Source organism: Anomaloglossus baeobatrachus, chromosome 7 (assembly GCF_048569485.1).
Source record: "Anomaloglossus baeobatrachus isolate aAnoBae1 chromosome 7, aAnoBae1.hap1, whole genome shotgun sequence".
NCBI lineage: Eukaryota > Metazoa > Chordata > Amphibia > Anura > Aromobatidae > Anomaloglossus > Anomaloglossus baeobatrachus.
Genome location: NC_134359.1, coordinates 171,096,124 through 171,119,691, shown reverse-complemented (window position 1 = coordinate 171,119,691; position 23,568 = coordinate 171,096,124). Strand labels below are relative to the sequence as shown.

Genomic DNA, 23,568 nt, shown 5'->3' with positions numbered 1-23,568 from the left:
ATTACTTTAGGAAATTAAGGTCAGTCAGTCGGTCAGTCCGAAAAATTGGGAAAACTTTGAAAGTGTCCCCAAGTGCAGTGGAAAAACCATCAAATGCTACAAAGACACTGGCTCACATGAGGACCGCCCCAGGAAAGGAAGACCAAGAGTCACCCCTGCTGCAGAGGGTAAGTTTATCCAAGTCACCAGCCTCAGAAATCGCAGGTTAACAGCAGCTCAGATTAGAGACCAGGTCAATGCCACACAGAGTTCTAGCAGCAGACACATCTCTAGAACAACTGTCAAGAGGAGACTTTGTGCAGCAGGCCTTCATGGTAAAATAGCTGCTAGGAAACCACTGCTAAGGACAGGCAACAAGCAGAAGAGACTTGTTTGGGCTAAAGAACACAAGAAATGGACATTAGACCAGTTGAAATCTGGGTTTTGGTCTGATGAGTCCAAATTTGAGATGTTTGGATCCAACCACCGTGTCTTTGTGCGACGCAGAAAAAGTTAACGGATGGACTCTACATGCCTGGTTCCCACCGTGAAGCATGGAGGAGGTGGTGTAATGGTGTGGGGATGCTTTGCTGGTGACTCTGTTAAGGATGTATTCAAAATTGAATACATCGCCAACAGTACGGTACCAAAAACCTTTTCTTTTAACTTCAAAATTGAAGGCATACTGAACCAGCATTGCTACCACAGTATCTTGCAGCGGCATGCTATTCCATCCGGTTTGCGTTTAGTTGGACAATCATTTATTTTTCAACAGCACAATGACCCCAAACACACCTCCAGGCTGTGTAAGGGCTATTTGACTAAGAAGGAGAGTGATGGGATGCTACGCCAGATGACCTGGCCTCCACAGTCACGAGTCCTGAACCCAATCGAGATGGTTTGAAGTGAGCTGGACCGCAGAGTGAAGGCAAAAGGGCCAACAAGTGTTAAGCATCTCTGGGAACTCCTTCAAGACTGTTGGAAGACCATTTCCTGTGACTACCTCTTGAAGCTCATCAAGAGAACGTCAAGAGTGTGCAAAGCAGTAATCAAAGCAAAAGGTGGCTACTTTGAAGAACCTAGAATATAACACATTTTCAGTTGTTTCACACTTTAAGTATTTCATTCCACATTTGTTAATTCATAGTTTTGATGCTTTCAATATGAATCTACAATTTTCAGAGTCATGAAAATAAAGAAAACTTGAATTTGAATGAGGTGTCCAAACTCTTGTACTGTGTGTGTGTGTGTGTGTGTGTGTGTGTGTGTGTGTGTGTTTGTATGTGTGTGTATATATATATGTATGTATATATATATATATATATATATATATATATATATATATATATATACATATATATATATATATATATATATATATATATACTGTGACCACGTGGGCCTGCTCATTTCATATGCACGCCCATCCTCCTGGCTATCCTCTCTCGGCGCTGAAACCGGCGCTGACAGATGGGCGGGGGGTGCGTGCATAATTAACAGCCGGCTCACGTGATCACCCCTGGCAAACCACAACCTGTAGTGATCATGTGTGGCTGTATTCACTGCCCCCGCACATAATTATTAGCGCGGGGGAGGCAGTGAATGATAAGTTTGCTTACCCGTCACCGTTCCTGATGTCATCCTGTCTGCCGGCCGCGGATGTGTGTGGAGAGCGGTGCGCACAGCGATGACGTCATCGCTGTGCGCACGGCTCCACACAGGTCAGCGGGCCGGCAGCCGGGAGGGCATTGCGATGCTGCAGGGAATGGTGACGGCTACACACAGGGCAGTGGCGCTGCTGCCGGCACACAGGAGGAGGCGCGATGCTGCATGGAGTAAGGAAAGGTGATTATAAACGGGGGTTTTTTTTTTTTTTGTGTGCCACAGGATGCAAGCCATATACTAGGATAGCGATATATAGCAGGATGGCGGTATATAGCAGGATGGGGGCTATACCAGGATGGCGGTATATAGCAGGATGGGGCTATACCAGAATGACGGTATATCGCATGATGGGGCTATACCAGGATGGTGGTATATAGCAGGATGGAGTAGATGGCATCCAGAGTGGACGAATCCACCCGGGTAGCTCGGTATCTCACAATGAAGTTGAGTAGGGAACAGTGAAATAATATAAATATTAAAACATAACCTTTAATAGGATCAGATAAAACCTTTTAAAAACGTGCTCATATAAAACACTGTCAGTTTAGCAGTGGATGTGTGGCAACCTATATCACAGGCAGGCTAACCTAGGAATGCCACTTCTCCTCCCAATGGGGAGAGAGATAATTAGTATTGGACGGACAATGCTGCTTAATGCAAAGAAAGAAAATCTCATTCAGCCATAGGCTGATCTCACCACATCCAGTTGATCTCCAGCAGGGAAATAGGTCCATCCCAGTCAGAGAGAAGGGGTTAGGAGCAGGGCCTCATGTAGTGGGGACACACTAACCCTCGACCCACAAGCTCCCGCCCTTACAAGGGCAGTCCACAGCTGTCCCTAAACTGTGACTGCTCCACATTAATTCCGGTGCCTCCCTACGCGTTTCACCGCTGTTGGCTCATCATGGGAGATGTGCACCACAATGTCAAATACTAGAACTAAGGGTCCCCCACCAATTCCAGATGGGACCACTAACTGACCAGATCTCACCGCTGACCAGGGTATAAAAACCTATGGTCCTATAGTTTAATCCAATCAGAATCCACTCGTTTGTTAAACAGTCATTCAATAGAAAAAGTGCCTACCTTAACTCCAACAACATTCACGCCCCTGCCAGGTCACACAATGGCGTTCCCATGGCTGCCGGCGTACGCAGCAAGGAAGGAAAAACACTTCCCGTTTCCAGCCTGTATTGCGGTCATGTGATGAAAAGTCACCTGATTCTGAAACTAGCGCAAGGCGAAAAATCATAAAATATTGTACTAAAACAGTCACCATATAGATTTTGCGCTCCTAAAGTGATAGACACTTATACAGCAGAATAAAAAAACAGAAGGTTTACTTAATATTCAACCCGGTCACGTGATCATGACACTCAGTAAGGGAGATGCCTCCAAACTATACAAAAAGATGTAGTAGGCGTGTGTGAGTTAGAACATGACCATGTGACCGAATTCAAGTGGGGAGACACCCATCAAGCCCCCTCCTGATCAAAAAAGATGTGATATATTAAGCCCAATCATATACCTACCACATGCTTAAACGGGGTTCCACCAATACATTTGAGTAGTATAAACATGCAGAGGGCGTGTCTATAGATTGGCACCGGTCATGTGATAATTAAACACTCAGCAAGGGAGACCTCTCCTAATCAAAAGGACATGCCCTATACATAGCCTGATCATAAAAATGCACGCACACAATAGGGGAATTGTCACCAATCCGTTTGAAAAATATAAACATGAAGTGGGCTTATCTATGATCTGACACCGATCATAAGATGATGACACTCAATAGGGAAGTATAGTGGGTGTGTATAGATTGGACACGTGACCAAAGGATGAATAACAAATCCTAAAAGGGGAAACGTCCATCAAGTCTCCTCCTACATAAAGCAACATGCCATATACTCAGTCTGATCATGCAAATATCACAGACCCAGAGAAAAAAAAAAAACTATGAAGGGGTTAAATAAAACGCAAAATATTTAAATTGTAGCGCTGTTTCTCACATGCTATGGTAACATTAAGAGGAAAAAATGGCCGCACAAATAAATTGTACTAAATAGACATAAAGAAGGCCGGATGTATACAAAAATGTATTAAATATTATACAAAAGGAGTGGAACAGGGTATGTAAACAATCTTGCACAGATATTTTGGAAGAATTATAGCAGGGGATACACTACAATAAATGGAGAAAAGCTCTATCTAGATAAAACATCCAAAATTAAGTTGTTCATTAAGGCCGCGAGGTGTGACCGTATTGAGGCGAAATATCCACCTAGCCTTATTCTGCAGTATTAGCCAGTCCCAATCTCCCCCTCTCACAGGCTTCTCAATTTTCTCAATCCCCATGAATGAAATCACCCATTTATCACCATGGTGCAAGGAATTGACGTGCCTCGCCAGAGGAGTATCTCTTTCATTCTCAATGTCACCTATGTGATCACCAATGCTACTGCAGAATTCCCTAATGGTTTTACCCACATATTCAACTCCGCAGACGCAAGTAGCCTTACAGACCCACCCCTTGTGTTCTGCAGTTGATGAAACTCCTGATGGTAAAAGATTCCTTCGTCACATTAGATTGAAAAGTCTTTCCTCGTGCTATAAAGGCACACGCTACACAATGTCCACATCTGTGGCACCCTTTAATGTCAGAACAAATCCACGTAGATTTTTCAGGTGCCACCAGATGGCTGTGTACTAGACGATCTCGAAGAGACCTTGATATGCGGATACGATCCCAGTGTTTTTTTAAGATCTTCGTCCATCATCAGAATCGTCCAGCGTTTTTCTAGAATCGCCTTAACATCACCTGACACATTGCAGAAAGTAGTGATGAATCTCGTGGTGTCATCGCCCAATGTTTTGGCCTTTGGCACCAAGAGGTCCCCCCTTTTTCTCTGTTTAGTCTCTCAGAAGGCCCTCTTAAGGACACCATCTGGGTACCTGCGCTGCTGGAATCTTGTTTTAAGATCTACTGCCTGTCTTTTGAAGGAACTCTCATCAGAGCAAATGTGACGTATCCACAGGTATTGCCCCTTGGGGATACCTCTCTTGAGGGGCGCCGGATGGCTGCTCTCCCATCTCAGAATGGAGTTTGTCGCTGTGGGCTTCCTGAAGGTACAAGTTCTTAAAGTACCCTCAGGGGTTTTGGTTACCAAGACGTCAAGAAACAGAAGAGATGTTATACTCGCCTCATGGGTAAACCTCAGTCCAAGTTCATTTTTATTTAAATCAGCGACAAACTCAGCCAGATCAACCATGGTACCCCGCCATATCATGAAAACATCATCAATATAGCGGGTCCATAGGTCGATTGGATAGAGGAAACTTGATTGATGCCATCCTCCATTGAGAAGACAACAGTCTCCTCCCACCAGCCCAGGAACAAGTTGGCGTATGTAGGGGCACACGCATTCCCCATGGCTGTGCCCCTGAGCTGGTGGTATATCTTGTTGTTGAAAGTGCAAAATTAAGTCATTGTGAGAATAATATTGACGTCCTCTGGTAGAGAGATAGGACTGGCGGCTGTCAGTTACTTTCTCGTGGGGTATCGAGGAATATAGAGCCTCAACGTCTATACTCACCACTATTGCGTCTTTCTCAACCATAAGACCCTCAATTTTACAAAAAAAATCAGTAGTGTCTTTTGTATAAGACTGCAGAGATGTCACGAAGGGCCTTATGACCACATCGAGATATTTCCCCAGATTTTGACATAAGCAATCGACTCCTGAAACTATCGGTCTAGCCTTCAAAGGGTCCACACCTTTGTGGATTTTTGGTAGACCATAGAAGGTAGCCATAACAGGATGCTTGGGGAGAAGGAACTCAAACTCTTTCTTGTCTATCCCCCCGTTCGTGAGACCTTTTTCAAGTATTTTCACAAGTTCGGACATAAAGGGCTTAGTGGGATTTTCCCTTAATAGTGCGTACCCTTCCCTGTCTTTCAATAGATCATAACACATAGTACGATACTGCTCATAATCCAGGACCACCACATTGCCACCCTTATCGGAGGGTTTCATGACAACATGGCAGTCCTGTTCCAGATGTGTATTGGCTTGCATTCCTTCCTTACTGCAGTTGAAGTCATAATATTTTTTTTATTCTTCCCCAGAGACTTGAGATCTTTGCTGACCAGATTCACAAAAATGTCAACATTCGTCATGTCGCTAGTAGGTGGTGGCATTTTAGTGCTCTTGTTCTTGTATGTAGTAAACGGTCCTAGACCTCTCAGATTGGGGTCAGGAGGAGTATCTAGTCCCTCCAAGAGTCTAATATCAGGGAGCATGTCTACCGGAACTCCAAGTTCCGCCCCCATTTTTTTATCTTGTTTGTGAAAAAATTGCCTCCACTTAAGCTTTCTGGCAAATATATTTAAGTCTTTCGTGCATAAAAAAATATCCAGATCCGAAGTAAGAACAAAAGACAGACCTCGTTCTAGAACAGTACGTTCACTATTACTCAGTATATGGGAAGACAGGTTGATGATTTGTGGGCCAGTTTTCAATCCCCCATCCTCTCTGAGCCCACCTGGCTCCTCAGGGGGTAATGGGTCTCTAAAAAATGAGTGGAAGTGCTGGGGCCTTGTGCTGATTTATAACCACCTCTACCTTTTCCTTTTTCTCGGGCCCTACCTCTACCTCGACCTCTGGACCTCCCACGATAACTTCCGCCTCCCCTATTCTCACTATCAGATAACTCTGTATCCGTGGAGGATATATCCACCTCGGACTCCGCTTGGAGTGTCTTGTTGTTAATAAATAGGCTTTGTTTTCTTTAAAATCCTGGGTATCGCGTATGTACTGTTTGTTTTCTTTCTTTGATATTATGCTGAAATCTTTCGATAGTATTTTGTAATGTTAACTCTTTTTGTGCAAAATCCGGTTCACCTGACTATTTCTTGGTTAGCTCAATCTGCTGTTTCAAATTAATATTTAGCTCAGCAAGGATCTGTTTTTCCTCTTCGAGCAGGATTGTCATGAGTCTCAAGGCTGAACACGTAGCCTCTTTTTCCCACTTTTTGGAAAATTCTGAGCTGCGTGGACTCCTGCCGGGGTTCAGAGTGATCCTTAGACCCCTAGGTATGATGTTAGCTTTTAAATAGCTCTCCAGGCTCTGAACTTCCCACCAAGAGACCACCTGGTTCTTATAGATCTTTGTTAGATCTTTAAAGACAGCACTGTATCTTGGAGTGTATCTCTTTGTAATCGTACCCTGATCTGAGAATACTTCTCTAGCCTCTTCTAACCACTGATCAGTGTTAAGCTGGGTTTACACACTGCAACATCTCAAACGACATCGCTGTAACGTCACCGGTTTTGTGACGCAATAGCGATGTTGTTTGCGATGTTGCAGTGTGTGAAACCTATCAGCGACCTGGCCCCTACTGTGAAGTTGCTGATCGCTACAAGTCGTTCAGGACCATTCCTAGGTCCTTTGTTTCCCGCTGTGCAGCATGAAGTTTCAGTATGTGAAGACTTTGCAGCGACTTTGTTAGCAACTTCCCTTTCAAAAGGCTGCTTATCAACGTCCCCAACAACCAGCTAGGTCGCTCTGCAGGTCCGGATCGCTGTTGCGTTGTTGGCCAGGTTTGCCTGTTTGAACGCTCACCAGAGACTTAACAGAGACTTAGGGAGGTCGCTATTGCGTCACAAAACCGGTGAGGTTACAGCGATGTCCTTTGCGATGTTGCAGTGTGTAAACCCAGCTTTAAAGCCACCTGCCATATCAAATATGAATCAAGTAGATAGCATCCAGAGTGGACGAATCCACCCAGGTTGAATGGTATCTCACAATAAAGTTGAGTAGGGAGCAGTGAAATAATATAAATATTAAAACATAACCTTTAATAGGATCAGATAAAACCTTTTTAAACAAAAACATGCTCATATAAAACACACTGTCAGTTTAGCAGTGGATGTGTGGCAACTAGAGATGAGCGAACCGGTCGCGGTTCGGCTCGAGGTTGGTTCGCCGAACGGACCTCCCGTTCGAGTTCGGTTCGTCGAACGTTCGACGAACCGAACTCGAACTGCATAGGAAACAATGGCAGGCAATCACAAACACAGAAAAACACCTAGAAAACACCCTCAAAGGTGTCCTAAAGGTGACAAACAACTCAAACACATTGGAAAGTGACAAGGACATATACTCATGCGAAAACAAAACAGCTGGACAAGGAAAAAGAGGAGGACACACAGATATAGGCATGGCACGCCCTTCTAAAATCATGTAAAACACCGCAAGGTGACTCCAAGCGGAGTCTCCATTTTTTCCAAAAATTGGGCCACACACACACCCACCCCTTCAGTGGCAGCAGTTGTGCCCCAGTTGTACACTTCACAGCTACATTTGCATCAAGCACATTCAAAAATACGCCATTCTTATCCATCCCCAGGATGACACCGGGGTAGGTAGCAAAGTCTTTGCTGACCCATGACTTGTTCATCTTGGCTTCTTTTAAAAACAATGTAAGCAAGGGTTACTCCAAGCGGAGTCTCCCTTTTTTCCAAAAATTGGGCCACACAGACACCCACCCCATCAGTGGCAGCACTTGGGCCCTAGTTGCAAACAGGATGTTTTGATTTGCATCAAGCACATTCAAAAATACGCCATTCTTATCCGTCCCCAGGATGACACCGGGGTAGGTAGCAAAGTCTTTGCTGATCCCAGCTCTGTTCATCTTGGCTTCTTTTAAAAACACATCAAGCAAGGGTTACTCCAAGCGGAGTCTCCCTTTTTTTCCAAAAATTGGGCCACACAGACACCCACCCCATCAGTGGCAGCACTTGGGCCCTAGTTGCAAACAGGATGTTTTGATTTGCATCAAGCACATTCAAAAATACGCCATTCTTATCCGTCCCCAGGATGACACCGGGGTAGGTAGCAAAGTATTTCCTGATCCCAGCTCTGTTCATCTTGGCTTCTTTTAAAAACACATCAAGCAAGGGTTACTCCAAGCGGAGTCTCCCTTTTTTCCAAAAATTGGGCCACACAGACACCCACCCCATCAGTGGCAGCACTTGGGCCCTAGTTGCAAACAGGATGTTTTGATTTGCATCAAGCACATTCAAAAATACGCCATTCTTATCCGTCCCCAGGATGACACCGGGGTAGGTAGCAAAGTCTTTGCTGATCCCAGCTCTGTTCATCTTGGCTTCTTTTAAAAACACATCAAGCAAGGGTTACTCCAAGCGGAGTCTCCCTTTTTTCCAAAAATTGGGCCACACAGACACCCACCCCATCAGTGGCAGCACTTGGGCCCTAGTTGCAAACAGGATGTTTTGATTTGCATCAAGCACATTCAAAAATACGCCATTCTTATCCGTCCCCAGGATGACACCGGGGTAGGTAGCAAAGTCTTTGCTGATCCCAGCTCTGTTCATCTTGGCTTCTTTTTAAAAACACATCAAGCAAGGGTTACTCCAAGCGGAGTCTCCCTTTTTTTCCAAAAATTGGGCCACACAGACACCCACCCCATCAGTGGCAGCACTTGGGCCCTAGTTGCAAACAGGATGTTTTGATTTGCATCAAGCACATTCAAAAATACGCCATTCTTATCCGTCCCCAGGATGACACCGGGGTAGGTAGCAAAGTATTTCCTGATCCCAGCTCTGTTCATCTTGGCTTCTTTTAAAAACACATCAAGCAAGGGTTACTCCAAGCGGAGTCTCCCTTTTTTCCAAAAATTGGGCCACACAGACACCCACCCCATCAGTGGCAGCACTTGGGCCCTAGTTGCAAACAGGATGTTTTGATTTGCATCAAGCACATTCAAAAATACGCCATTCTTATCCGTCCCCAGGATGACACCGGGGTAGGTAGCAAAGTCTTTGCTGATCCCAGCTCTGTTCATCTTGGCTTCTTTTAAAAACACATCAAGCAAGGGTTACTCCAAGCGGAGTCTCCCTTTTTTTCCAAAAATTGGGCCACACAGACACCCACCCCATCAGTGGCAGCACTTGGGCCCTAGTTGCAAACAGGATGTTTTGATTTGCATCAAGCACATTCAAAAATACGCCATTCTTATCCGTCCCCAGGATGACACCGGGGTAGGTAGCAAAGTATTTCCTGATCCCAGCTCTGTTCATCTTGGCTTCTTTTAAAAACACATCAAGCAAGGGTTACTCCAAGCGGAGTCTCCCTTTTTTCCAAAAATTGGGCCACACAGACACCCACCCCATCAGTGGCAGCACTTGGGCCCTAGTTGTACACTTCACAGCTACATTTGCATCAATCACATTCAAAAATACCCCATAATTAACCGTCCCCAGGATGACACCGGGGTAGGTAGCAAAGTCTTTGCTGACCCATGACTTGTTCATCTTGGCTTCTTTTAAAAACAATGTAAGCAAGGGTTACTCCAAGCGGAGTCTCCCTTTTTTCCAAAAATTGGGCCACACAGACACCCACCCCATCAGTGGCAGCACTTGGGCCCTAGTTGCAAACAGGATGTTTTGATTTGCATCAAGCACATTCCAAATCCACAAGCATTTACTCTCCCCAGGATGACACAGGGGTAGTAAATTCCTTCTGGATCCATGACTTGTTCATTTTGATGAACGTCAGTCTGTCCACATTGTCACTGGACAGACGCGTGCGCTTATCTGTCAGCACACACCCAGCAGCACTGAATACACGTTCAGAGACAACGCTGGCAGCTGGACACGACAAAATCTCCAAGGCGTAACTGGAGAGCTCTGGCCATTTTTCTATGTTTGAAGCCCAAAAGGAGCAAGGCTCCAGTTGCACAGTCATGGCATCGATGTTCATTTGGAGATACTCCTGTATCATCCTCTCCAGCCGTTGAGTATGTGTCAGACTTGTTGTCTCTGGTGGCCTTGCAAAAGAGGGTCTAAAAAAATTATGAAAAGATTCCATAAAATTGCTGTTACCGGCACCAGATACGGTCCTACTGGTACGGGTAGACTGGTGAAGATGACGAGACCGTCCCATGTTTGTCAAGTTACAACTGGGAGATTCCCTCCCTGCACCTGCACGGTTGTTTGGTGGAAAAGCCGAGCTAAGATCGAGTAACAGCTTCTGCTGATACTCCTGCATACGTGCGTCCCTTTCTATGGCTGGAATTATGTCACAAAATTTGGACTTGTACCGGGGATCTAATAGTGTGGCAATCCAGTAGTCATCATCACTTCTAATTTTGACAATACGACTGTCATGTTGGAGGTAGTGCAACAAAAAGGCACTCATGTGTCTTGCGCAGCCATGCGGACCAAGTCCACGCTGTGTTTGTGGCATAGAGGTGCTACCCGTTCTTTCTTCCTCTGAAATCTCCCCCCAACCTCTTTCAACTGAAATTTGACCAAGGTCTCCCTCATCCGCTGAGTCTTCCATGTCCATGGACAGTTCGTCCTCCATTTCTTCATGTTCTCCTGCACCTTGCTCAACATTTCGCCTGCTACTATGCGCCCTTGTCGATCCCTGTTCCCCATGGTCCCATGCCTGCTGCGTTGGTGATGATGAACGTCTGGACCTTGGTGATGTTGTTGTCCCTTGCACATATGAATCCTCCTGTAGTTCCTCCCCTTCATGTTGTCCCACCACCTGACTCCGAATAGTGTTTAGCGTGTGCTCCAGCATGTAAATGACTGGAATCGTCATGCTGATAATGGCATTGTCAGAGCTAAACATATTCGTCGCCATGTCGAAACTGTGCAGAAGGGTGCATAGGTCCTTGATCTGAGACCACTCCATCAGGGTGATCTGCCCCACCTCTGCATCTCGTTGGCCCAGGCTATACGTCATGACGTATTGCACCAGGGCTCTGCGGTGCTGCCACAGTCGCTGTAACATGTGGAGAGTTGAATTCCAGCGTGTCGCCACATCGCATTTCAGGCGATGAACCGGCAGGCCGAAAGACTTCTGTAGCGATGCAAGTCGCTCAGCTGCGGCGCTTGAACGCCGGAAGTGAGCAGACAGTTTTCGTGCCCTGTTCAGAAGGCCATCTAGGCCGGGATAGTGTGTTAAAAATTGCTGCACGACAAGGTTCAACACGTGAGCCATACAAGGTACGTGTGTCACCTTGCCCAGGCGAAAGGCCGCACCCAGGTTTGCAGCATTGTCGCACACGGCCTTACCAGGCTGCAGGTTGAGTGGAGACAACCATTTATTAAACTCGGACCGCAGAGCTGACCACAACTCCTCAGCTGTGTGACTCTTATTACCAAGACATGTCAAGCTAAAGACCGCCTGATGCCGTTGCGCTCGGCTGCCAGCATAGTAATGAGGCGTGCGTGATTCCTTCTGCGCAGTGAGAACGCTGGTGGCCTGACCAGGCAGGCTTGGGGCGGAGGTGGAGGACCCAGATGAGGTGGAGGATGCAGAAGCTGTGGCGGAACTTGGACAGACAGAGGATTGACACACAAGTCGTGGGGACGGCAAGACTTGTGCAGCAGACCCTTCACCATCTATCACCATAGTTACCCAGTGCCCAGTCAGCGACATGTAACGTCCCTGTCCATGCTTACTGGTCCAAGTATCGGTGGTGAAATGCACCCGTTCACACAGAGTTTCTCAAGGAAGCGGTGATGTTGTGTGCGACATGCTGGTGTAGCGCGGGCACACCTTTCTTAGAGAAGTAGTGGCGACTAGGCATCTGGTACTGGGGCACAGCGACAGACATAAGGTCTCTAAAATCCTGTGTGTCCACTAGGCGGAAAGGCAGCATTTCGGTAGCCAACAGCTTACAGAGGGATAGAGTCAACCTCTTAGCTTTGTCATGGGTCGGAGGAAGTGGCCTTTTATTTGACCACATCTGAGGGACAGAGATCTGGCTGCTGTGTGTAGACGGTGTTGAGTAGGGTGTCCCTGGAAAAATGCAGGTTTGTGAGGAAAGTGCAGGCGGAGACATGATGTTGCCTTCATCCAACGTTGGTGCTATCGATGTCTGAGAGAGCTGTACACACTCACTTGTTTCCCCTTCCAAACCAACTGACGGCCTTACAAGCAAACTGCCTGTTGCGGTTACAGTGGTGGAAGTTTTGCGTGGAAAAACAGGTGTGACAGCTGTCCCCACAGTCCTAGAAGATGAAGAGCGCGCGGATGCACTGGAAGGGGCGGGCGGTGGATGGTTCGCTCCGCTAGCCGGCATTGCAGCACGGTGAGCTTCCCACCGGGACTTATGATATTTATTCATGTGACGATTCATGGAAGAAGTTGTCAAACTGCTGAGGTTTTGACCTCTACTAACAGAATCATGACAAATGTTACATATCACATGAGTTGGGCGATCTTTTTCGATGTGAAAAAAGGCCCAGGCTAGGCAAGGCTTAGAGGCCATGCGACCTGTTGATCCACCCCGAATAATGCTCATAGGCAGAGTGGTGGCTGAGGATGCAGTTGTAGACGTGCTACCAGTGCTCCGACTCTGTCCAGGAAGGCGCAAGGTAACTTCGTCGTCGGTTGCATCCTCCTCCACCGCCTCTGTTGACCTCCTCGAGTGCCTGACTGGGGGTTGACAGTAGGTGGGATCTAGAACGTCATCATCAATTGTTGTGTTCGCACTCCCCTCCCCCTCAGACCGAGCCTCTTCTTGCCCTGACCGAATATTTAAGTTGTCATCCCAATCGGGTATCTGCGTCTCATCTTCATCAGTATGTTCCTCATTGTCTATAACCACAGGTGTTACAGTTTGTGACAAAGGGTCAACATTATGCTCAGAAACTTGGTCCTCACGGCCTGAATCTGAGTCACAAAGGTTCTGGGCATCACTGCAGACCATTTCCTGTTCTGTACTCACTGTAGCTTGGGAGCAGACCTCTGATTCCCAGGCTATAGTGTGACTGAACAGCTCTGCAGACTTAGCCATCTCAGTTCCACCATACTGTGCAGGGCTGATGGAGACTTCAGAGCTGGGAGAAATCAAGTGTGATTGGGATGACAACTCAGAGGAATGGTGTTTTTTGGATGCGGTACTTGAAGTGGCTGAGAGGGCACTTGTTGGACCACTTGAGATCCATTCAAGCATTTTCCTTTTTTGCCCATCATCTACCTTTGTTCCTCTTGTTCGTGTCCGTAAAAAAGGGAGCACATCGGATTGTCCACAATAAGTAGTAGACATCTTACTTTTGCTAGTAGATGGTCTATCTTCAGCAGATGATAATGGAGCTTTGGCACCTTCCCCACTGACAAAACCTTTTTTGCCTTTTCCACCACGCCTCTTCCCCTTTCCACCAGCATCTGTCATTTTGCCACTCATGTTGATTGCGACAAGATTGTGGACTGAAAATGTGGTAGTAAAAATTGAGAGGTGGTGAAGATTGCAGTGGTGGTCTAGCTTTATTAACAGCAGAATAATAAAGAATAAATATCCCTGACAATGTAACTTAGTTATAATTCGTTGGAGTGTGCAACGCAGGCAGACGTGCTGCAAATGTCTTGGCACTAGTGGGACTATAGCAAAGTCCAATAGCCACGTATAGGATGCCACTAGGTACACTGAGTGTGTGCTAGTATAATGGCTTAGTTATAATTAGTTGGAGTGTGCAACGCAGGCAGACGTGCTGCAAATGTCTTGGCACTAGTGGGACTATAGCAAAGTCCAATATCCACGTATAGGATGCCACTAGGTACACTGAGTGTGTGCTAGTATAATGGCTTAGTTATTAGTTGGAGTGTGCAACGCAGGCAGACGTGCTGCAAATGTCTTGGCACTAGTGGGACTATAGCAAAGTCCAATAGCCACGTATAGGATGCCACTAGGTACACTGAGTGTGTGCTAGTATAATGGCTTAGTTATAATTAGTTGGAGTGTGCAACGCAGGCAGACGTGCTGCAAATGTCTTGGCACTAGTGGGACTATAGCAAAGTCCAATAGCCACGTTTAGGATGCCACTAGGTACACTGAGTGTGTGCTAGTATAATGGCTTAGTTATAATTAGTTGGAGTGTGCAACGCAGGCAGACGTGCTGCAAATGTCTTGGCACTAGTGGGACTATAGCAAAGTCCAATAGCCACGTATAGGATGCCACTAGGTTCACTGAGTGTGTGCTAGTATAATGGCTTAGTTATAATTAGTTGGAGTGTGCAACGCAGGCAGATGCGCTCTGCAAATGTCTTGGCACTAGTAGGACTATAGCAAAGTCCAATAGCCACGTATAGGATGCCACTAAAAAACACTTAGTGTGTGCAAGTATAATGGCTTAGTTATAATTAGTTGGAGTGTGCAACGCAGGCAGATGCGCTCTGCAAATGTCTTGGCACTAGTGGGACTATAGCAAAGTCCAATAGCCACGTATAGGATGCCACTAGGTACACTGAGTGTTTGCTAGTAAAATTGCTTAGTTTAAAAAAGTTGTAGTGTGCAATGCAGGCAGACGTGCTCTGCAAATGTCTTTGCACTAGTGGGACTATAGCAAAGTCCAATAGCCACGTATAGGATGCCACTAGGTACACTGAGTGTTTGCTAGTAAAATTGCTTAGTTTAAAAAAGTTGTAGTGTGCAATGCAGGCAGATGTGCTCTGCTAATGTCTTTGCACTAGTGGGACTATAGCAAAGTCCAATAGCCACGTATAGGATGCCACTAGGTACACTGAGTGTGTGCTAGTATAATGGCTTAGTTATAATTCGTTGGAGTGTGCAACGCAGGCAGATGCGCTCTGCAAATGTCTTGGCACTAGTGGGACTATAGCAAAGTCCAATAGCCACGTATAGGATGCCACTAGGTACACTGAGTGTTTGCTAGTAAAATTGCTTAGTTTAAAAAAGTTGTAGTGTGCAATGCAGGCAGACGTGCTCTGCAAATGTCTTTGCACTAGTGGGACTATAGCAAAGTCCAATAGCCACGTATAGGATGCCACTAGGTACACTGAATGTTTGCTAGTATAATGGCTTACTTAGAATGAGTTGGAGTGTGCAGAGGACAAGAGGGTACAGTGGCAGGATTGTGGTGCTCTGGGTAGAGGAATGGAAGCCTGCCTTTCTATTCCCTCCTAATGGTGAAATGCAGGGAGGAAATCCCTGACCTGGGCTACACAGACGCTGTTGCTGTTTGCAGGACCTGTCACTTATGGCTCTCTGACCCTGCCGCTTTGAGCCCTTAAAAGGACTGCTAGAATGTGCTCTCCCTAAGCTGTCTAACGCTGTGTATGCAGCGCATACAGCTGTATCGGCTATAGGACTCAGGAGGACGGAGCTGCGACACTGATGTCTGACACCAAAGACGCAGAAGGCAGATAATGGCGTTCGTGAAGAAAATGTCCGGTTTTATAATGCAGGGACATGTGACATGCAGATCCTATCACACATGCCGTTGCTTCTCTGGCTCAAAGTCCACTTAGGTGTGTGTGTGTCTGTGATTGGCTGACATGCTGGCCCGCCCCACAAGACGCGCGCGCTTAGGGAAGGAAGACAAGAAAAAAAAAAAAAAAATGGCGATCGCCATTATAGAAACAGCAGTGATCTGAAGGCGCTGTTCACGCACACTATACACTGAAATGTGATAATAGTTTGATTCACAGAGTGACTTACACTATTACAGCAGAAACCAAGCTAGGATTTAGCTGTTTTTTGGCTGCTAGAACCGTTCTCGAACGTTTCTAGAACTATCGAGCTTTTGCAAAAAGCTCGAGTTCTAGTTCGATCTAGAACATGCCCCAAAATCACTCGAGCCGCGAACTGGAGAACCACGAACCACGAACCGCGCTCAACTCTAGTGGCAACCTATATCACAGGCAGGCTACCCTATGAATACCACTTCTCCCAATGGGGAGAGAGATAATTAGTGTTGGACGGACAATGCTGTTTAATGCAAAGAAAGAAAATCTCATTCAGCCATAGGCTGATCTCACCACATCCAGTAGATCACGTATGTCATGATCACGTGACCGGGTTGAATATTAAGTAAACCTTCTGTTTTTTGATTCTGCTGTAAGGTAACTCTCCCCAATCTCACCTCCCACTCTCCTCCCCCCCCCATCCCCTCTTAAGTGTCTGTCACTTTAGGAGCGCAAAATGTATATGGTGACTGTTTTAGTACAATATTTTATGATTTTTCGGCTTGCACTAGTTTCAGAATCAGGTGACTTTTCATCACATGACCGCAATACAGGCTGGAAACGGGAAGTGTTTTTCCTTCCTTGCTGCGTACGCCGGCAGTCATGGGAACGCCATTGTGTGACCTAGCAGGGGCGTGAATGTTGTTGGAGTTTAAGGTAGGCACTTTTTCTATTGAATGACTGTTTAACAAACGAGTGGTTTCTGATTGGATTAAACTATAGGACCATAGGTTTTTATACCCTGGTCAGCGGTGAGATCTGGTCAGTCAGTTAGTGGTCCCATCTGGAATTGGTGGGGGACAGTTATTTAGTTCTAGTATTTGACATTGTGGTGCATGTCTCCCCTGATGAGCCAACAGCGGTGAAACGCGTAGGGAGGCACCGGAATTAATGTGGAGCAGTCACAGTTTAGGGACAGCTGTGGACTGCCCTTGTAAGGGCGGGAGCTTGTGGGTCGAGGGTTAGTGTGTCCCCACTACATGAGGCCCTGCTCCTAACCCCTTCTCTCTGACTGGGATGGACCTATTTCCCTGCTGGAGATCAACTGGATGTGGTGAGATCAGCCTATGGCTGAATGAGATTTTCTTTCTTTGCATTAAGCAGCATTGTCCGTCCAATACGAATTATCTCTCTCCCCATTTGGAGGAGAAGTGGCATTCATAAGGTAGCCTGCCTGTGATATAGGTTGCCACACATCCACTGCTAAACTGACAGTGTTTTATATGAGCACGTTTTTGTTTAAAAGGTTTTATCTGATCCTATAAAGGTTGTTTTAATATTTATACCATATAGCAGGATGGGGGCTATACCAGGATGAGGGACATATATACAAGGATGGGGATCATATACAAGGCAGGAGGATCATGACCAGGATGGGGTACCTTAGTAGAGAATTTGGGGATATTACTCCCATAACAGCGCCAGCAGCAGATCCTCGCCCCAGAACAGTGTGTCATGACCACAATTTTTGCTTAACCACTTCAGCCCTAAGCCTATTTTGACCCTAAAGACCAGGCCACTTTTTGCAATTTTGACCAGTATCACTTTGAGATTATAACTCTGGAACGCTTCAACGTATCCCGGTGATTCTGAGATTGTTTTTTCGTGACATATTGGGCTTCATGTTAGTGGTAAATTTAGGACAATATTTTTTGTGTTTCTTTGTGAAAAAATCGGAAATTTCGCAAACATTTTGAAAATTTTGTAATTTTCAAACTTTTAATTTTTATGCTCTAAAACCAACGAGACATGACACAAAATAATGAATAAATAATATTTCCCACGTCTACTTTACATCAGAACAATTTTGGGGAAAAAAAAAAATTAAGGAAGTTATAGGGGTTCAAAGTTTATGAGCAATTTCTCATTTTTACAACAAAATTTACAAAGCCACTTTTTTTAGGGACCACATCACATTTGAAGCGATTTTGAAAGGTCTACATGACACACAACACCCAAAAATGACACCATTCCAAAACCTGCACCCCTCAGGCTACTCAAAACCACATTCAAGAAGGTTATTAACCCTTCAGGTGCTTCACAGTAACTAAAGCAATGTGGAAGGAAAAAATGAACATTTTACATTTTGCAACAAAATTGTTAATTTAGCCTCAAATATTGCATATTCACAAGGGTAACAGGATTAAATGAACCCCCAAAATTTGTTGGGCAATTTCTTCTGAGCAGGCAGATTCCTCATATGTGGCGAAAAAACACTGTTTGGGCGCACGGCAGGACTCGGAAGGGAAGGAGCGTCATTTGACTTTTTGAACAGAAAATTAGCTGGAATCGTTAGCCGCACCATGTTGCATTTGGAGACCCCCTGAGGGGCCGAAACAGTGGAGGTCCCCCACATATGACCCCATTTTGAAAACTAGACCCCTCATGGAATTTATCTAGATGTTTATTGAGCTCTTTGAACCTCTGGGGGCTTCACAAAAGTTAATAAAGTTGAGCCGTGAAAATAAAAAAAAAATTTATACCACGAAATTGTTACTTCAACCAGGTAGCTTTATTTTTCACAAGGGTATCAGGAAAAATTGGACCATAAAATGTATGGTGCAATTTCTCCTGAGTACACAGATACCTCATATGTGGTGGAAATCAAATGTTTGGGTGCACAGCAGGGCTCGGAATGCAAGGAGAGTCATTTGACTTTTCAAACGCAAAATTGTTTTGAATAATTAGCGTATTCCATGTTGTGTTTGGAGACGCCCTGAGGTGCCGAAACAGTGGAGCTCCCACACATATGACCCCATTTTGGAAACTAGACCCCCATGGTATAAAAAAAAAAATCAGGGCGCACGCACGGATGTTCTGCAAAAAGGGGGGGGGGACTAGGTGGTTAGGTGGGATGGAAAAAAGAAGTCCTGTCCAAAGTCGAATACGACTGCAGGATGATTGCTGATCAGGTACCTAATTGTTCATGTTTTGTCTGTCTTTTTTTTTTTATTTGGGGGGCACAAAAAAAAAAGCAAAAACTCGGGCAACAATTACGTACCTGATCAGCCAATCACGTAGCTGATCAGCACTTGGCGGCAAGCGGGTGGGGGAGGAAGGAGGGGGGAGTGGGAGATGCGATTGGGGATAATTAGAAAAGAGCTACGAACAATACTTACAGGATGGATCAGAACAGCGGCAGATGGGGGGGCAGCGGCATATAAAGGGAGCATCTGTGAATGTGAGACGGCGATGGCTGGGATAGGGTGGCGGCGGTTGGGATAGGGTGACGGCGGATGGGAGAGGGCGTATTGGATGCAGGAGCGGCGGGGGAAGAGGGGATGGGGGGGAAGGGGAGTGGGAGGTGAGATTAAGGAGAGTTACCTTACAGGATGGATCTAGGCAGCAGCAACACAGGAGATAAAGGGGGCAGCAGATCGGGGAGGGTGGGAGAGGGAGCACAGATCACGGGGGTGACAGGTGAGGGAGCGCACATCACGGGGGTGACAGGTGAGGGAGCGCACATCACGGGGGTGAAAGGTAACGGAGCGCACAGCACATAACTGAGGAGAGGAGGCGGGCAGCACATAACGGAGAGGAGGGGGCGAGCAGCACAACGGAGGTGAGGGAGCGGGCAGCACATAATGGAGGTGAGGGGACGGGCAGCACATAACGGAGAGGAGGGGGCGGGCAGCACATAACGGAGAGGAGGGGGCGGGCAGCACATAACGGAGAGGAGGGGGCGGGCAGCACATAACGGAGAGGAGGAGGCGGGCAACACATAACAGAGGAGGGGGCGGGCAGCACATAACGGAGAGCAGGGGGCGAGCAGCACATAACGTAGGTGAGGGGGCGGGCAGCACATAACGTAGGTGAGGAGGCGGGCAGCACATAACGGAGGGGAGGGGGCGGGCAGCACATAACGGAGAGGAGGGGGCGGGCAGCCCATAACGGAGAGGAGGGGGCGGGCAGCCCATAACGGAGAGGAGGGGGCGGGCAGCCCATAACGGAGAGGAGGGGGCGGGCAGCCCATAACGGAGAGGAGGGGGCGGGCAGCCCATAACGGAGAGGAGGGGGCGGGCAGCCCATAACGGAGAGGAGGGGGCGGGCAGCCCATAACGGAGAGGAGGGGGCGGGCAGCCCATAACGGAGAGGAGGGGGCGGGCCGCCCATAACGGAGAGGAGGGGGCGGGCCGCCCATAACGGAGAGGAGGGGGCGGGCCGCCCATAACGGAGAGGAGGGGGCGGGCCGCCCATAACGGAGGTGAGGGGGCGGGCCGCCCATAACGGAGGTGAGGGGGCGGGCCGCCCATAACGGAGGTGAGGGGGCGGGCCGCCCATAACGGAGGTGAGGGGGCGGGCCGCCCATAACGGGGGTGAGGGGGCGGGCCGCCCATAACGGGGGTGAGGGGGCGGGCCGCCCATAACGGGGGTGAGGGGGCGGGCCGCCCATAACGGGGGGTGAGGGGGCGGGCCGCCCATAACGGGGGTGAGGGGCCGGGCCGCCCATAACGGGGGTGAGGGGGCGGGCCGCCCATAACGGGGGTGAGGGGGCGGGCCGCCCATAACGGGGGTGAGGGGGCGGGCCGCCCATAACGGGGGTGAGGGGGCGGGCCGCCCATAACGGGGGTGAGGGGGCGGGCCGCCCATAACGGGGGTGAGGGGGCGGGCCGGCAGCAGATCGGGAGGCTTTTCGCCGGTTTGATACAGTACAATGGCAACTTTCCGGGTCCCATGCTCCGGTCACATAACAGCATGGGACCGGAGCTTGTCGCCCTGCCATTGCACTGTATACGCTCACTGTACTGGCGTGCTGCTCTGCAGGACCGACAAGTGAAGCTGACGGGGGCGGTCACCGGCAACAGGTCCACTGTGATTGGAGAGATCGGTCACAAGGCCGATCTCTCCAATCAGAGCTGCTGGAGCTGGGGGAGGGTGATCCAGTGAGGTCACCCAGCTCCAGCCAATGGCCAGTGCTACAGCTGCACTAGTCAGGGCTGGATTTCAATGTTTCAGCCACTTCTGTCAGCCACGGCTGTCATTGGTTGAGCGGCGTTCGTCAGCCAATCACAGCCTCCGTAGGTCCAGGGAGGAGACCCCACCCCTCCTGAGGTCAGGTACAGTTCCCCTCCTCCCCGAATCTGCGGTTTGTGCGAACCGATCGCAGTTACCGGGGGCTCCGGTGCCGCGATTTCGCCATGACGGAAAGATCCGTCATTGGTCTTTAAGTACCAGGGCACCATGACTGCTCTTTCCGTCCATGGTCGTGAAGGGGTTAAAATTTTATTTTCCTCCTCTAAAACCAGGGTACGTCTTATTTTCCAGTGCGTCTTATAGTCCAAAAAATGTGGTTTGTGTCTGTATAATGTGAATATATGTATATTTGTTTATATTTTATAATATGAAACATTTTCATTTTGTAGGTGAAAACAATAAATATTAAATCATCATGATCATTCATAATCATTCCATTTTTAATGTTTCTTTCAGAGATCTTGTTCATAGGCAAACAGCAAGTGCAGTTGTTCAGCACATGTCGCTAGGTGTTTATGGATTTGGTTGTGAGGACTCTTTGAACCATTTATTAAATTACGTATGGCCCAATGTGTTTGAAACCTCTCCTCATGTAATCCAAGCTGTCATGGGAGCGCTGGAAGGTCTTAGAGTTGCTATTGGACCGTGTAGAATGCTGCAGTATTGCTTGCAGGTAAAGTTATTCTCAATGTCGTTTTCTTTCTAGAACATAGTTTAATATTTCCAGTTCTTTACTTAATATTTCCTTATGCAAAGTTTAAATTAAAGCGTGGAACGGAGTTTCAAATCTTTGTCCACTTTTCCCCTAAATGTTTGCTACATGTCCCTAAACAAATTTGAACTAATCTGTTTTTTATATTGTGTGATGATCACGGTTTTAAACCGCCATTAATTGCTGCTCTGCACATATTAAAAAGGTTTAACTACATAATATTAAACAACACAAGTAAATACAATCTGTCAATTATAGTTTAAATATAACATATTGTACTCTCCTTACTGAAAGAATATAACACTGGCACCTATTTGCAGCATCTGATTTGCACAATCAGTTATGTTGCCTTTTCTTTTTCCCTTTCTTTCCACCGCCTATTACTGAATGTATGTTAGAAGATAGAGCAGGCCGATTACTGGCTAGGCATGTGCAAGCAGAGGAAGAGAAGCAGTTTTCTATGGGCTGAAAGACAACTTAGGTGTGTTACATTCAGAGTCGCAGGACATATTACGGATCTTACATAGGTTTTATGCGGATCTCTATTTCTCGAAGGCAGGGGCCACACGGGGACTAATGTGATCTTCGCTTGACACTCTGCTCACGCTGGCAGCACAGCAGGAGCCGAGTGTCATGCAAGTGTCACTGCGACTTAGGTCCAATCATGTGATCGAACCTCAGCTGCATGGGGCGGCCCAGTGCTGAGGACGGGCGGGCCGGCACGGAGGAGGGGAGGGAGGGATTTCTCTTTCTCTCTTCTCCGTTGCCAGCTATTGCCATTCTCGCACTGCACTCGCGGTACACCGGTGTACCGCGAGTGTAGTGCAATCTTTCTCTCGCCCCATAGACTTGAATGTGTGCGAGAGAAAGAGTCTCGAATTACAATCGCAGCATGCTGCAATCGTTTTCTCGGTCCGATTGGGGCCGAGAAAATAATCGCTCATGGGTACTGACACACAGGCTAATATTGGTCCGAGTGGAATGCGATGTTTTATCGCTCTCCACTCGGTCCGATTTTCATGCCATGTGTCTTATGCTGGCGTCACATGGGACGATCTATCATGCGATCCACGAGCAATCGTACCCGCCCCCGTCGTTTGTGCGTCACGGGCAATTAGTTGCCTGTGGCGCACAAAGTCATTAACCCCCTGTCACATGCACTTACCTCCCGGACGACCTCGCTGTGGGCGGCGAACAAACTCTTCCTGAAGGGGGAGGGACGTTCGGCATCACACACCGGCCGGCCAATAGAAGCGGAGGGGCGGAGATGAGCGGGACATAACATCCCGCCCATTTCCTTCCTTCTGCATTGCCGGCGGGACGCAGGTAAGCAGTGTTCGTCGCTTCCAAGGTGTCACACGGAGCGATGTGTGCAGCCTCTGGAACGACGAACAACTGGAGCACAGGAGAAGGACCGACATTTTGAAAATGAACGACGTGTCAACAGCAACGATAAGGTGAGTTTTTTTGCTCGTTCAGAGGTGTCACACGGTACGATATGTCTAATGATGCCGGATATGCGTATGCGTCACTAACGACGTGACCCCCGACGACATATCGCCCGATATATCGTACCATGTGATGCCGACATTAGGCCTGAGTACTCTTAGGAAGATCTTGCGGCATACCTGGCTGGGATAAAGCTTCAAAAGCTGGGGAGGGATGAAATGGAATTTCTAGATAGGCCAGTCACGGTGGAAGAAATTCAG

The 23,568-nt window shown here is 47.4% G+C and overlaps 1 protein-coding gene across 1 annotated transcript in view; it reads left to right on the top strand.

The window, feature by feature from the left end:
- SF3B1 (splicing factor 3b subunit 1) overlaps window positions 1-23,568 on the top strand; it is a 446,304-nt gene that overhangs the window by 408,923 nt on the left and 13,813 nt on the right. The window contains exon 21 of the mRNA XM_075319718.1: window positions 21,604-21,820. Coding sequence (XP_075175833.1) covers window positions 21,604-21,820 — 217 coding nt within the window. The remainder of the gene's footprint in view (window positions 1-21,603; window positions 21,821-23,568) is intronic.